This window comes from Lissotriton vulgaris, chromosome 10, assembly GCF_964263255.1.
Source record: "Lissotriton vulgaris chromosome 10, aLisVul1.2, whole genome shotgun sequence".
Classification (NCBI taxonomy): Eukaryota; Metazoa; Chordata; class Amphibia; order Caudata; family Salamandridae; genus Lissotriton; species Lissotriton vulgaris.
This window is the reverse complement of record NC_141698.1, coordinates 163,920,390-163,932,579: the sequence shown is the minus strand read 5'-3', so window position 1 is coordinate 163,932,579 and position 12,190 is coordinate 163,920,390. Positions and strand designations below refer to the sequence as shown.

Genomic DNA, 12,190 nt, shown 5'->3' with positions numbered 1-12,190 from the left:
AGGAGAGTAAAGCTAGATGAAGGAGAAATGACTCACCCACTCCTCAGGCAGGATAAGAGTTTCAACAGTGGGGTCCTGTGCCTACTTAAAGAGTAGAACATTGATAACAACAGGTCCTCGTGCCAGCTCCACTTGTAACAGTTCTCCTATCCAGCTTGACCGAAGTCCGCTACCCTCTGCTGTCTGTCTACCTGCTGTCCTCTGTTTGTGTGTCCTCTGCTTGTTTCTTGCTCTGTCTTGCTTTTTTTACTCATATTTCTGCCCTCTGTTTTGTCCTCTTCTGTTCTGCATTGCCTTTTTCTGCTCATTTTTCCACCATCTGCTTTGCCCTTTTTGGTTTGTTTTTCTGCCCTCTGTTTGGCCTTTTCAGCTCATTTTCAGCTCATTTTCTGCTCTGTTTGGCCCTCTTCTGCTCTGTTTTGCCTGTTCTGCTCGTTTTTCTGCCCTCTGTTTGGCCGTTTCTTCCTGCCGTTTCTCAAGATCTCGCTTTTTGACTGAGACATTGCACCCAAGCGCCAAGATACCCCCAGGGGAGACAGTGCCACGCTCTACAAATGCTGATTGATTGATTGATTGATTGATTGATTGATGTCAAGTCAAGTCAAGTCATAAAATTTATACAGCGCACTACATACCCAGAGGGTTTCAAGGCGCTTAGGAAGGGGAGGAGGATTATTTGTCAAATATCCACGTTTTAAGCTGCTTTCTGAACGCTAGGTGATTCTGGGTGAGGCGAAGGTAAGCGGGGAGTGAGTTCCATGTTTTGGCAGCCAGGTATGAGAAGGATCTGCCTCCCATGGTGGTCTTGTTGATGCGAGGTACAGTGGCGAAGGCTTGGCTGGAAGAGCGAAGTTGGCGGGAGGGGGTGTAGAAGGACAGTCGAGAGTTGAGGCAATCTGGTCCGATGTCGTAGAGTGATTTGTGTGCGTGGGTAAGCAGTCGGAAAGTAATCCTCTTATTGACGGGTAGCCAGTGGAGGTCTTTAAGGTGACCAGAGATGTGTTCGTTGCGTGGGATGTCTAATATGAGCCTGGCTGAGGCGTTTTGGATTCGTTGTAGTTTCTTCTGGAGTTTAGCGGTGGTACCTGCGTAGAGGGTGTTTCCGTAGTCCAGTCGGCTCGTGACTAGAGCGTGGGTGACTGTTTTCCTTGTTTCGGTGGGGATCCAGCGAAATGTTTTTCTGAGCATGCGAAGAATGTTAAAGCAGGAAGAGGATACGGCGCTGACTTGTCTGTTCATTGAGAGTGAAGAATCCAGGATGACGCCAAGGTTCTGTGCGTGGTTTGTCAGGATGGGTGCATTTCCGAGGGCTTCCGGCCACCAGGAGTCATCCCATGCAGAGGGGGATTTACCTAAGATGAGGACTTCTGTTTTGTCTGAGTTCAGTTTCAGACGGCTTTGTTTCATCCATTCGGCGACTTCTTTCATTCCTTCGTGTAGGTTAGTTTTGGCGGTGCTGGGGTCATTGGTGAGAGAAAGGATCAGTTGAGTGTCATCCGCATAAGAGATGATGTTGAGGTTGTGTTGGCGTGCGATGGCCGCGAGGGGGCTCATGTATACGTTGAAGAGGGTGGGACTGAGTGAGGATCCTTGTGGTACGCCGCAGATGATTTCAGAGGCCTCGGACTTGAATGGTGGGAGGCGGACTCTCTGGGTTCTTCCGGTGAGGAACGAGGTGATCCATTCCAGTGCCTTTCCTTGGATTCCGATGTTTCTGAGGCGTTGTAAAAGGGTGCTGTGGCAGACTGTGTCGAAGGCTGCAGAGAGGTCGAGGAGGATGAGGGCGACTGTGTCTCCATTGTCCAGTAGAGTTTGAATGTCGTCTGTTGCTGCGATGAGGGCGGTCTCAGTGCTGTGTTTGGCTCGGAAGCCAGATTGTGAGGGGTCGAGTGATTTGTTGGCTTCGAGGAAGGCGGCGAGCTGGTTGTTGACAGCTTTCTCGATGACTTTGGCCGGGAATGGAAGAAGCGAGATGGGGCGGTAGTTTTTGAGTTCGGTGGGGTCTGCTGTTGGTTTTTTCAGAAGGGCGGTGAGTTCAGCGTGTTTCCAGTCTTCTGGGAAGGTAGCGGAGTTGAAGGAGCAGTTGATGACGTCTCGGAGGTGCGGAGCTATGACGGAGTCTGCTTTGTTGAAGATGTGGTGAGGGCATGGGTCTGTGGGGGATCCAGAGTGGATGGAATTCATCAGGCGGATGGTGTCCTCAGTGGAGATTGGGTTCCAGGCGTTAAGGGTGTTAACGGGGGGAAGATGGTCAGCTGATGGTAGGGTGGGTTGGCTTCCGGGTTGGTTGTCAAAGCTGTTGTGGATGTCAGCAATCTTGTTGTGGAAAAAAGAGGCTAGGGAATCGCAGAGGGTTTGAGAGGGGGTGATGTCGTTGGAGTTGGCCGAGGGGTTGGAAAATTCCTTGACGATGTTGAAAAGTTCCTTGCTGTTGTGGGCGTTGTTGTCAAGTCGATCCTTGAATGCTGATAACCCTCTAAAATGGAGCATTCTCTCATATCTAACTCACTTTTGTCAGCGCTTCCAGACCTCATCTTTAATCACCTTTTACCGTCTGGTAATTGCTCGTCTTTTATGGCTGGGCCATCGTGCAGTCAAATAAACAACTTTGAAGTAAAATGACTAGGGTATCAGCAAACGGTTGTGGCATATTAGTGAAGTTGCATAATTGCAGCACTTTCAGTCCACTTACCCATGATGGTCCACTGGCAACCGGTTTTTCTGCTTCCCAGAAGAAGAGAAGTAGGTTCTTTTGGGCCTGGGGGGGCCCAGCGTACTTTCCTCACTATAAATCTAAAGCTATTTCTTTGCCCAGAAGATCAAACTTTCCAAGAACTCTCCACTGGAGATCTTTCAGATATTCAAATCCCTATCTTCTCTGGAGCGTGTCTCTGGAGTTATCAGCCCCTTGGCAGAAACATGTAATCAACTTGCCCATTTATATTTTGACAAAAAAGGCAAGATCTACATGTCTTTCCGAAAGAATCCAGAGAGCCCCGATCTATCATACATTAGTTCTCCCCTCTGCTTTCTCCAGTAGACGTATCTCAGATAACTGCTCTTTCTATTAAAGAACTTCACTCGCTGGTTCTTAAAATTAAATCTGTCTCTACTTTTGGTCCGGCCCCCCCTTAAGAGACTTATACCTGGTATGGAGGCCTTGTTACTAGTCCTATGCGATTTGCTGAATCGATCTTTTTCTACCGGTCAGCTCCCCTCTCAGTGGAAACATGCAGCAATTATCCCCCTCCTGAAAAAATCTTCCTTGGTTCTGGTCAAACCTGAAAATTTCAGATCTATTTACTTGCTTCCGTTCTTTGCTAAATCTGCCTAAAAGCACGTAAGTCAACAGCTGATGGAAAATATACCCGATCCTATTTACCTTATATATGTACCCTCTAGCGGATGTGGTAGTAACTTTCGATGTCAAAATAGTATCTTACGCCAATGATACCCAGTTAATCATTTCCGTAGTACCGGATGACGTTCTGTCTGCCACTAATTTTAGGAACTGTCTTACAGGCCTAGCAAGGTGATTGGATCGCAGCTGCTTGAAACTTAATGCCGGAAAAACGGACATGCTGATAGTAGGAAAACAACTCAACATTTGGAGCACCTTGTGACCAGATTACTTTGCTTTGGCATTTTCAAGATGATGCATAAGATTTTGGAGCTGCTTGATGACACAGCCAAAAAAACTGTGGCTGAAGTTCTTTTGATGTCCAGATTGGAATACTGTAACGTGCTCTACCTTAAGAAAGAATAAAAACACTTCAATGTGCCAGACTTTGGCAGCGAGGATGCTGCTTAACATCCCTTGATTCTCATCCACAGGTTCTGCCCTCAGAAAACTACAGTGGCTTCTGATGAGGTAAAGGTTTTCTTTTAAGGCTCTGAGCTTCTGTCATAGAATTTTGAACTCAAAGGGTCCCTATTGTTTATACTTCTTGATTCAACAATACCCACCCAATCGTTGCTTGAGGTCCTTTGAAGCCGCCTTGACGGCAATTCCCAAGAAAGCTAGAGCACATTTAGAAAGGTGTTCTTTCAGCTATCTTGCCCCTAAACTGTGGAACTTGTTGCTGGTAGATCTTAGGCAGGAACTGTCTGAAAATGTTTTCAGGAAGAAGTTAAAACCCTGGTCCTTTACACAACTTTAATATGTTAACCTTTCTTGGTTAGAGTCTGCTGTAGAATCCGCTGTTGCCACCAATCTCTGTGGAATCCTAGCGTGGGACCACTCCGTTTGGAGTAATCATTCCGATATACAAATTGATGTAATGTAATGTAAATTCAAAACTACAACATCCTTGAGTGTCATTATGATGCTTTATGGTTAGTGGCACTGTGCTCATTGTTTTGACTATGCCCAGGATGTTGAGGTCAACCAATACCCTGATGTATTCCCTAGAAGACTAATTTCTTATTACACTTCTCTCCGAGAGAAATTCTGCTACCCACAATTCTAAGTGTCTCCAAGCCATAATGAATACATTCGTAAACTACACACTAGATAATTCTGAGATCAGAGACATTGGAACCTTCTCAGGGCTCCAGGGAAAGGAGCGTGGAAACAGCTAAGCTGAGACCCTGCCCGACCTTTGCAGCATTGACGGAAAGCCGATGATGGTCCCCAGGACAGGCAGAGATTACCCAAAGCCCATCCCACTCAGACCATACCTACCCCCAAACACCCCCCCTCCCCACCCTCTCATCTCCAGCTGACACTTAACTGCTTGAAACTGACAGCAAATGTCAGCAATTTTCTCCCCGGAATTAGGGAACATACACAGAAAAGGGTCCAGTATTAGCAGAAGTGCACAGTCATTCCACATCCAAAGAGATAGCCAAAATGTCCAGAATTTGGTGATAGGACATAAGCTCTACTCAGCATACTCAGGGGGAGGCTTCTAGACTCCTCTAGACCATCCTGTTTATTGGACCGGGCCGTCCTCTCTCGATGCTCACATTCTGGACAAACACATTGTTATTCAAGATACAGGCCAGAGTGGATGGTCTAAGGCAATAATGAGCAAAAGATAAATTGCAATTTTTAAGAAACTTACCTCAGGCTGTCAGAAAAAGCTTCCACTCCAAATTTGGAAATGCAGTATCCGCCACCCAATATAGACAGCCTGCCTGTTATACTGGACACATTGACGATCCTTCCACGAGCCTTCCTCACATGAGGAAGTAAGGCAAGTGTCACGTCAATCATACCAATCAAGTTCACGTTTATCACCCGCCTGAAGTCGTCCATCTCCAGCCACTCATTGGGTGCTACTGGGTAAGCAACCCCAGCATTGTTTACCAGGCCCCAAAGTCCTGCACAGAAAAGATTTAAAAAGTGCAACATGTAAGACCTCAAGTGGTCTGAGGGTAGAAGTGAGAGTTCATAAATAAAGCCCTGGACCCCCTCAGATCTACATGAGACAACACCCACAATGCAATGCTTATTTTGTTATACATATACACCCTGAAAAAAAACATAGGTTTCAGGGACGTTATATTAGAAATTAGCATTTAAAAAAACCTTAGAAATTCACAGAAAAAAACCACAGGTTTCAGAGACGTTCTAGCTAGTTGAACATTTCACTCGTACGAAACCAGAGAAATTAGGCTGTTATACTTGGTTGAGGTAACTATAACTCACGCTCCCGCAATACACTGCTGATGACGTCACATATTACATCATTCATGACTTGGTCAGTGACATCACTGATGACATCACTGAACATCTCAAATGACTGTTTCTGTGAAGTGTAAATATGTGGGAGAGATATATATATATATATATATATTATATAGAGAGAAAGTAATTAACGAGCTTAAAAAACTGAACCGTCACGTCAACTCTAAAATAAAAATCAGCAATTTCAAAAATAAACAATACCATACTTTGATGAACAAACTAAAGACAAAACATGACATCATAATCAACAAGTCTGATAAAGGCGGCAGCGTAGTGCTATGGCACAAAGATCCATATCTTGCTGAGGCCAATCGGCATCTGGATGACACTTCATGCTATAGAAAGTCCTCTAGACAAGAGATGCGTACAGTTCAAGAGAAAGTAACAAAATGCTTGATGCAATGGAAAAGACAAGGCTTATTAACTAAAGACAAACGGAATTTTTTTAAAGTGGAATTTCCAGTACTACCTATTCTCTATTTTTTGCTAAAAGTGCACAAGAAAACAGATCCCATTCCTGGCAGGCCAATTATACCTGCACAAAGAGCCTATTGGAAAAAGTCTCCAAATATGTGGACCATTTCCTTTAGTCGTGTGTCTCGACCTTGCCATTTTTTGTCAAGGATACTCCTGACTTTCTAAACAAAATCAAGAATGTAGCATGGCAGTCTGACTATTTACTAGTTGTAATGGACATAGAATCGCTATACACTAGTATTAATCACACAGAGGGTTTGTCAGCATCTAAATATTATCTATTGGCATGAGAGAAAATAACACCATTTTACTGAAGATGATCGAACTGTGTCTCCATAACAACCATTTTCTTTTTGGCAATGAGGTCTATCAGCAGTTGAGGGGTGTGGCGATGGGGGCATGCTTCTCCCCCAGCTACTCATGTTTACATGTGGGCTGTTGGGAGGAGCATATTCTCAGGGCCAACTACCAAACTGAATAGGCTAATAATGTGATGTATATTTGGCGGTACATTGAGGACATCTGCATGATATGGAAGGGCAGTAGACAGACGGCTAGCGATTTTGTCGATTCTATTAATACTAATTGTTTGAATTTGAAATTCACTGCCAATATCGATGAAGCCAATGTTGAACTTCTTGATGTATCTTTATATGCTAATGCCGGCAAACTACATACTAAATTACATCGTACGGTCACTGCAGGGAATTCCATTTTACATGCGGACAGTGCCCATCCCCACAATACCATTCGCAGTATTCCATACGGTGAATTCCTTCGAATTCACTGTATCGGAAGTGCGGAATCTGAATGCATGATGTGCCAACAAGAGGCCTTTTTCCCGTTTTATCGAGCGAGGTTACACTTTAGAAATTCTAAATACAGCATTAACGAAAGCGAATTTGTCACCCACGGAAGATTTGCTGATTGCCAAAATAGATCAAGTACTGCCTCCAGTCCAACACAACTTAGATACAGATAAAATGAATGTGAGATCCATTACCACATTTAGTCAGCATTAGAAAAAGATACGTAACATGATATTTGTACAGTGGCCTATTGTGTTAACTGATATTACACTCAAATCTATTCTGCCAGAAACACCGGCCATTACATTCAGAAGGGCACCCTTAATGAGGGATGCTCGTATCAAATCAAGCCCAGAGAATACTCCTAAAACAACTTGGTTGACTAAAAAGGGCTTTTTCAAGTGCAATTCTTGCCGCGCGTGCACTGTTGCCACTAATAGTACTGACTTCACCACAGCATTTAATAACAAAAAAATTCCCATCAGGGACTATCTACATGCTGTACGGAGTTTGCGATATATAAACTTCGCTGTACTTGTGGTCTTGACTACATTGGGAGTACGAAACTCCCCGACCAGAAGTGCATTTTACAGCATGTGAGGGAGATGGTCAACTCGGACCCCAATTACCCTGTGCCCAGGCATTTAAAGTTGGTCCATAATAACAAACTTAAGGACCTTTGTTAGACCTAGGAAATCCTAGACTACATAGGGTAGCCTGACACCAAGCGGGAGATACTAAAACCCCAAGGCTTGCATGTGAAGCTTACAATTCACTCACAGTAACTCCAGGCCTTACCACTAAAAATAAAGGACACCACACCAATTTAGAAAAATACCGGTTCCTTTTATAAAATTCTTTGGTATCTCTTTCTTTTGTTACTTTAAGCAGAGCTTCAATTTTAGTTCATTAAACCTCATCACATTCAAATATTGGTTCAAAGCAAAGTTCATTTGGCAGATTCAATACTTCTACCCCCACATACAAAGATCACATTGAAAACTCCCTACAACTTAAAGTTGCAATATTCTTACACTTCCTCTCTATTCATGTCAATAAATAATCAGGCTTCTTTACAGTAAATCAATCTAGTACATTACATTTAGCCGGGTTCAGGTCCCCCGCACAGTTCCAACACAATCCCGCTTAGGCTGTGGTGCGAGCAGTTGATTAACTGGAGGAGACAAGCAAGATATTACTTTTCTGAAGAACAGAGCTTAACTCACTACAATCTTATCAAACCACTGGGCCCAATGGAGTAATCACAGGTGCTGCCAGCCTTTCAGGTTCAGTTACCCCCATCATCCTGGATGCTCACCGTGAATCTACTTTCGTCCCCCAGCGACCTCTGGTGAACCCCACTCCGCTCGTCACCTCCCGCTTCCCTGAAGCACCTCAGCTCCCAGTTCACTCTCCCACATGGGCTCCGTTATGGGTGGTTTATTTCTCTGATGGATAACCCCCCCACTGAGCGGATTGTCTCAGGTTAGTTGTTTCTCATAACAAATTGTCACACAGGTAATTCACTGTCTCCTCAAGTGTCCACGGGCTGTTCGGCTACTTGGTGCAAGTTACAGAAGGGCCTCGTTTACTCCTCCCTGCCCGACCACTCTCCCACGCTTACTTGGATGTTTCTCGGCTTCTCTGCCCACTTGTGCCGCGTTGTGAGAGTGTCGGCGGTCGCTGTCTCTCCCTCGCACCGCTACTCTGCCTCCGCTGCCTCAGTCCATCACGTCGAGCCGTCGCTGGATCCTCGAAGACGATCCCCTCAGTCGCGAAGGGCTCCGTCCAAGTCTGGCCTCCTCCGGCAGTCTCCCCGCCTCTTCCGACGCTTCCTTGGGACTCTCCGGAAGGCAACACAGATCAGCTGGGCTCTTCTTCCTCTTCCGATCCCGCGACAGGGATCTCCCATGGCAAAGGGCGCTTCCTTCAGGTAGGGTCGTCAGCTGGTTCCGCCGCTTCCTCTCACAGGGAGAACTCCTTGCTTATGTGCTGCGGTCATGAAGGTTTTAACTCTTTGTCCCCCGATTCCTTTTCGGATCAGAGAATCACTGAGAGGGTGACCAGATTCACTTCCACCGCGCTCGTGCCCTCAGTGCCGGTCTTCACAGGTCTCTTAAGATTCACGCCGTTAGAGTCACCATTGGCTGTAATACTTGCCACGGAGTCCTCTGGCACTTAATCTGGTTGCTGTGGCAGTGGGGTTTGGCCAGCCTACGAGGGGTCACTTCCCAGTAGAGCAGCAGCCGGCCCAAAGGTCGATCTTGTCCCTACTAGTGTGCTATCCTCCTCCTCAAGTCGCCTCCCTCCGCACTGGTCACTTCCAACACTGGACAGGGTGAATCTAAAATGGCCGCCCTGGCCTTGGCTATTTATAGGCTAGCCCCTGACTACTAGAATATGCCAGAGGATTCCAGAACTTTCCTCACTTGGTCCAATGGGTCAGCCTCCCTAAGTAAACCGTTACGGCAGTTGCAGGCCACCATTTTAGGTCCTTTGGTTTCCCTCAATTTCCAGGATGTAGGCTAGGCCTCAAGGAAGGGGAAAATGGAGGAATAGCGTCAAGGAACACCTAGCCCCCAGACAACACTAGCCAGATCCAGGTGGACATAAGAAAGAAAAAAATAATAACACTCAGAGGCCAAAGGGGACAAAATAAATCATGATTGTGAGGAGACCCTCATGAGCAGACAGGTCTAACAACCTTCAATACACCGTTCTAGGGGCCGTTCCCATTTCTGGACGGGGTGGTAATCGTAAAAAAATTCTCCGTCAGTTAGAGACCCATTTCATATTGTCCCTAGACACTAAAATGCCTAATGGCCTCAATAACAGTGAGGACCTGTATAAATGTGTTATAACATGCTTTGTAATTTTGGCAACATGGGGGTAGTCATCCATTTACTGATCCAGCATCTGATCCCTATTCTGTGATGTAGTGGACTCTGTATAATTGTGTATCTACCATGAATTTGACTGTCTTGTATATATGTCCAATAAGTGCACTTTAAGGATTGCCTGTTCAGGCTTGAACAGACATTGCCAGCTGTTTCTTTTAGAAGATGTATTATGTCTTACATGTTTTGCACTATATTGTTTATGCACATATAAGCACTAGAGCACTTTACAGACTTTTTAAGGTATTTATGTGTATTGATAGACCAGACAGCTCTTTTAGACCTTTTCTGCTGCTATATACCTTGAGATATTTTTGCACATTTTCGGACTCAGTAGCTAATTTGCACGTCGTTAGTTTACATCATGAACTGAATGTTTTGCTGCTATATTCCTTGCGACATTTCACACATTTTTGACCAAGCAGATAATTTGCACATTGCCATATCTGATAAACTATGACAAGAACCCTCCCTTTGTTTGTATTGCTGCTATACACCTTGCGATATCTTGCACATCAGTGATTGAGCAGCTAAGTTGTAGTTTGTTATACTATGAATATGTTCCTTAGGAATTTACATACAGTTCCATTACATTACTCCTTAAAGGAAAATGTACCACTCTATTGCACTTGCACTTTATTCAAGGAAAGGTGGTTATTTTTCTGACAAGTAAAATAATAGTATGTTCATAATTGCACACTATTTTAGAACATTGAATGTTCAATATTATAAAGCACTTGCATTTCTTTTATTGGTTCTGTGTATACTGTGAGTATTTTAATGGTTGCTTTGCACTTGCATATTAGTTATTTCTATGCTCACCATCTCAATTTGTGATTTTGGCCCTCATATGCAATGCAATTTTGTGGGATTTACCATGTCCCAGGGCCGATATATATTTAGATGTGAGAAGACTTTTCTGTTGACATTTATGATGTGCAAAATACTGTTTAAACTATATACAATAAGGGACTCGTTTTGGGAACCACCATTACGGACCTGCGTCTATGGACAATGTGCCTTTTTGTTCTTAAAACATGTCAAAAAATGATTAAAGTTTTCCGGTATATGATCAATGCAAATTAAGTCAAAGCATTGTGCTTTGGATATTCCACACCGATGCAATTACCTTCATAACTACTGTTCAAACTGTTGGTAGTTTCTCGGCATGTTACCGTACTCTAAGTCTTGTCTTCTATATTTGTGTACATCGTAGTCACCTTTGTACAGGAATTAGTGCACTTTCTGTTATGTAGCACTTCCCATCCCTAAGCGCGTCATGTGATCAAGTTCGCCGACGCGAGCAAAATGCGTCAATGGCGGGTACTTTGTCCGAGTAAAATTTCTGGATTATCTTATGCAGAATAAATTTGCACCTGCACCTCAATATCCTGTGGTCCTGATTTGAATGCTGTGGCTGTGCGAAGAGGCCCTCGCCAGACAATTCCCGTTTTGAGACGGTAGACGGCAGGGCATAACAGTTTCTGGATATATATTTAACCAATATACCCGGAACATTGATAAGGCAACTCCCAGTGCTCTTACCATCTGGCTAATAAAACAAGCATTGGAAATGCAATAGGTCTCGCACCATTAGAGTTAGTGCTTTTAGAATTGTTTATGGGTTTTTTTGTAAATGTTTAGCATTTTTGTTTCCTGTAGCCAATGCTTAAAGAATTAAAAATAAAAAAAGCCATAAACATTTCTTAAAGCTCTAACTGAAATGGTCTGAGACCTATTGCATTGTAAAAGTGACAACAGGCGTGCAACGAACATTGGGCTCAAAGGAATTCATATAGGAGCTCATTCTGTCATCAAGATACATGAAAAAGAAAATGAACACTAGATGGCAGGCTTGAATTCGAACATTACCATCATAACATACACAATAACGCTCCAAACTGTTGAAGCTCCGGATAAGTACTTAGACACCAGGAAGTAGGGGAGGTGATGCTGTGGTAGGTCGACCTAGTCACAGGGCGATACACTAGCCCACAAAGGCAATGTAGCTTCACGATTACAGTACGTGCAAGCATGGCATGTGTGTGGGTGCTAATGTTTATTTTTAGAGTGGGAGGAATTAGCATTTAAAGTGGGGGAAGGAGGTACTAGTTGAAAACAATGTTTAACACGCATTCCTTTACCAGGAAAAATCGTGGTAAAGGTGTGCGTGGAAAAAGAAATCGTGGATTAGACGCGGTCGTACTTAAGACCTCGTTGTTCGCCTTAAGCCCCAAAATTATAATATAATTGCTAGATGTGAGTGCTGGAAGCTCTGAAACGCTTCAAAGCAAAGGCCAAACTGCTTCACAGGC

General features: G+C 44.2%; 1 protein-coding gene across 1 annotated transcript in view; it reads right to left on the bottom strand.

Moving 5' to 3' along the window:
* LOC147684902 (retinol dehydrogenase 7-like) overlaps positions 1-12,190 on the bottom strand; it is a 202,374-nt gene that overhangs the window by 79,333 nt on the left and 110,851 nt on the right. The window contains exon 3 of the mRNA XM_086940793.1: positions 5,067-5,325. Within this exon, the coding sequence (XP_086796919.1) occupies positions 5,067-5,325 (259 nt within the window). The remainder of the gene's footprint in view (positions 1-5,066; positions 5,326-12,190) is intronic.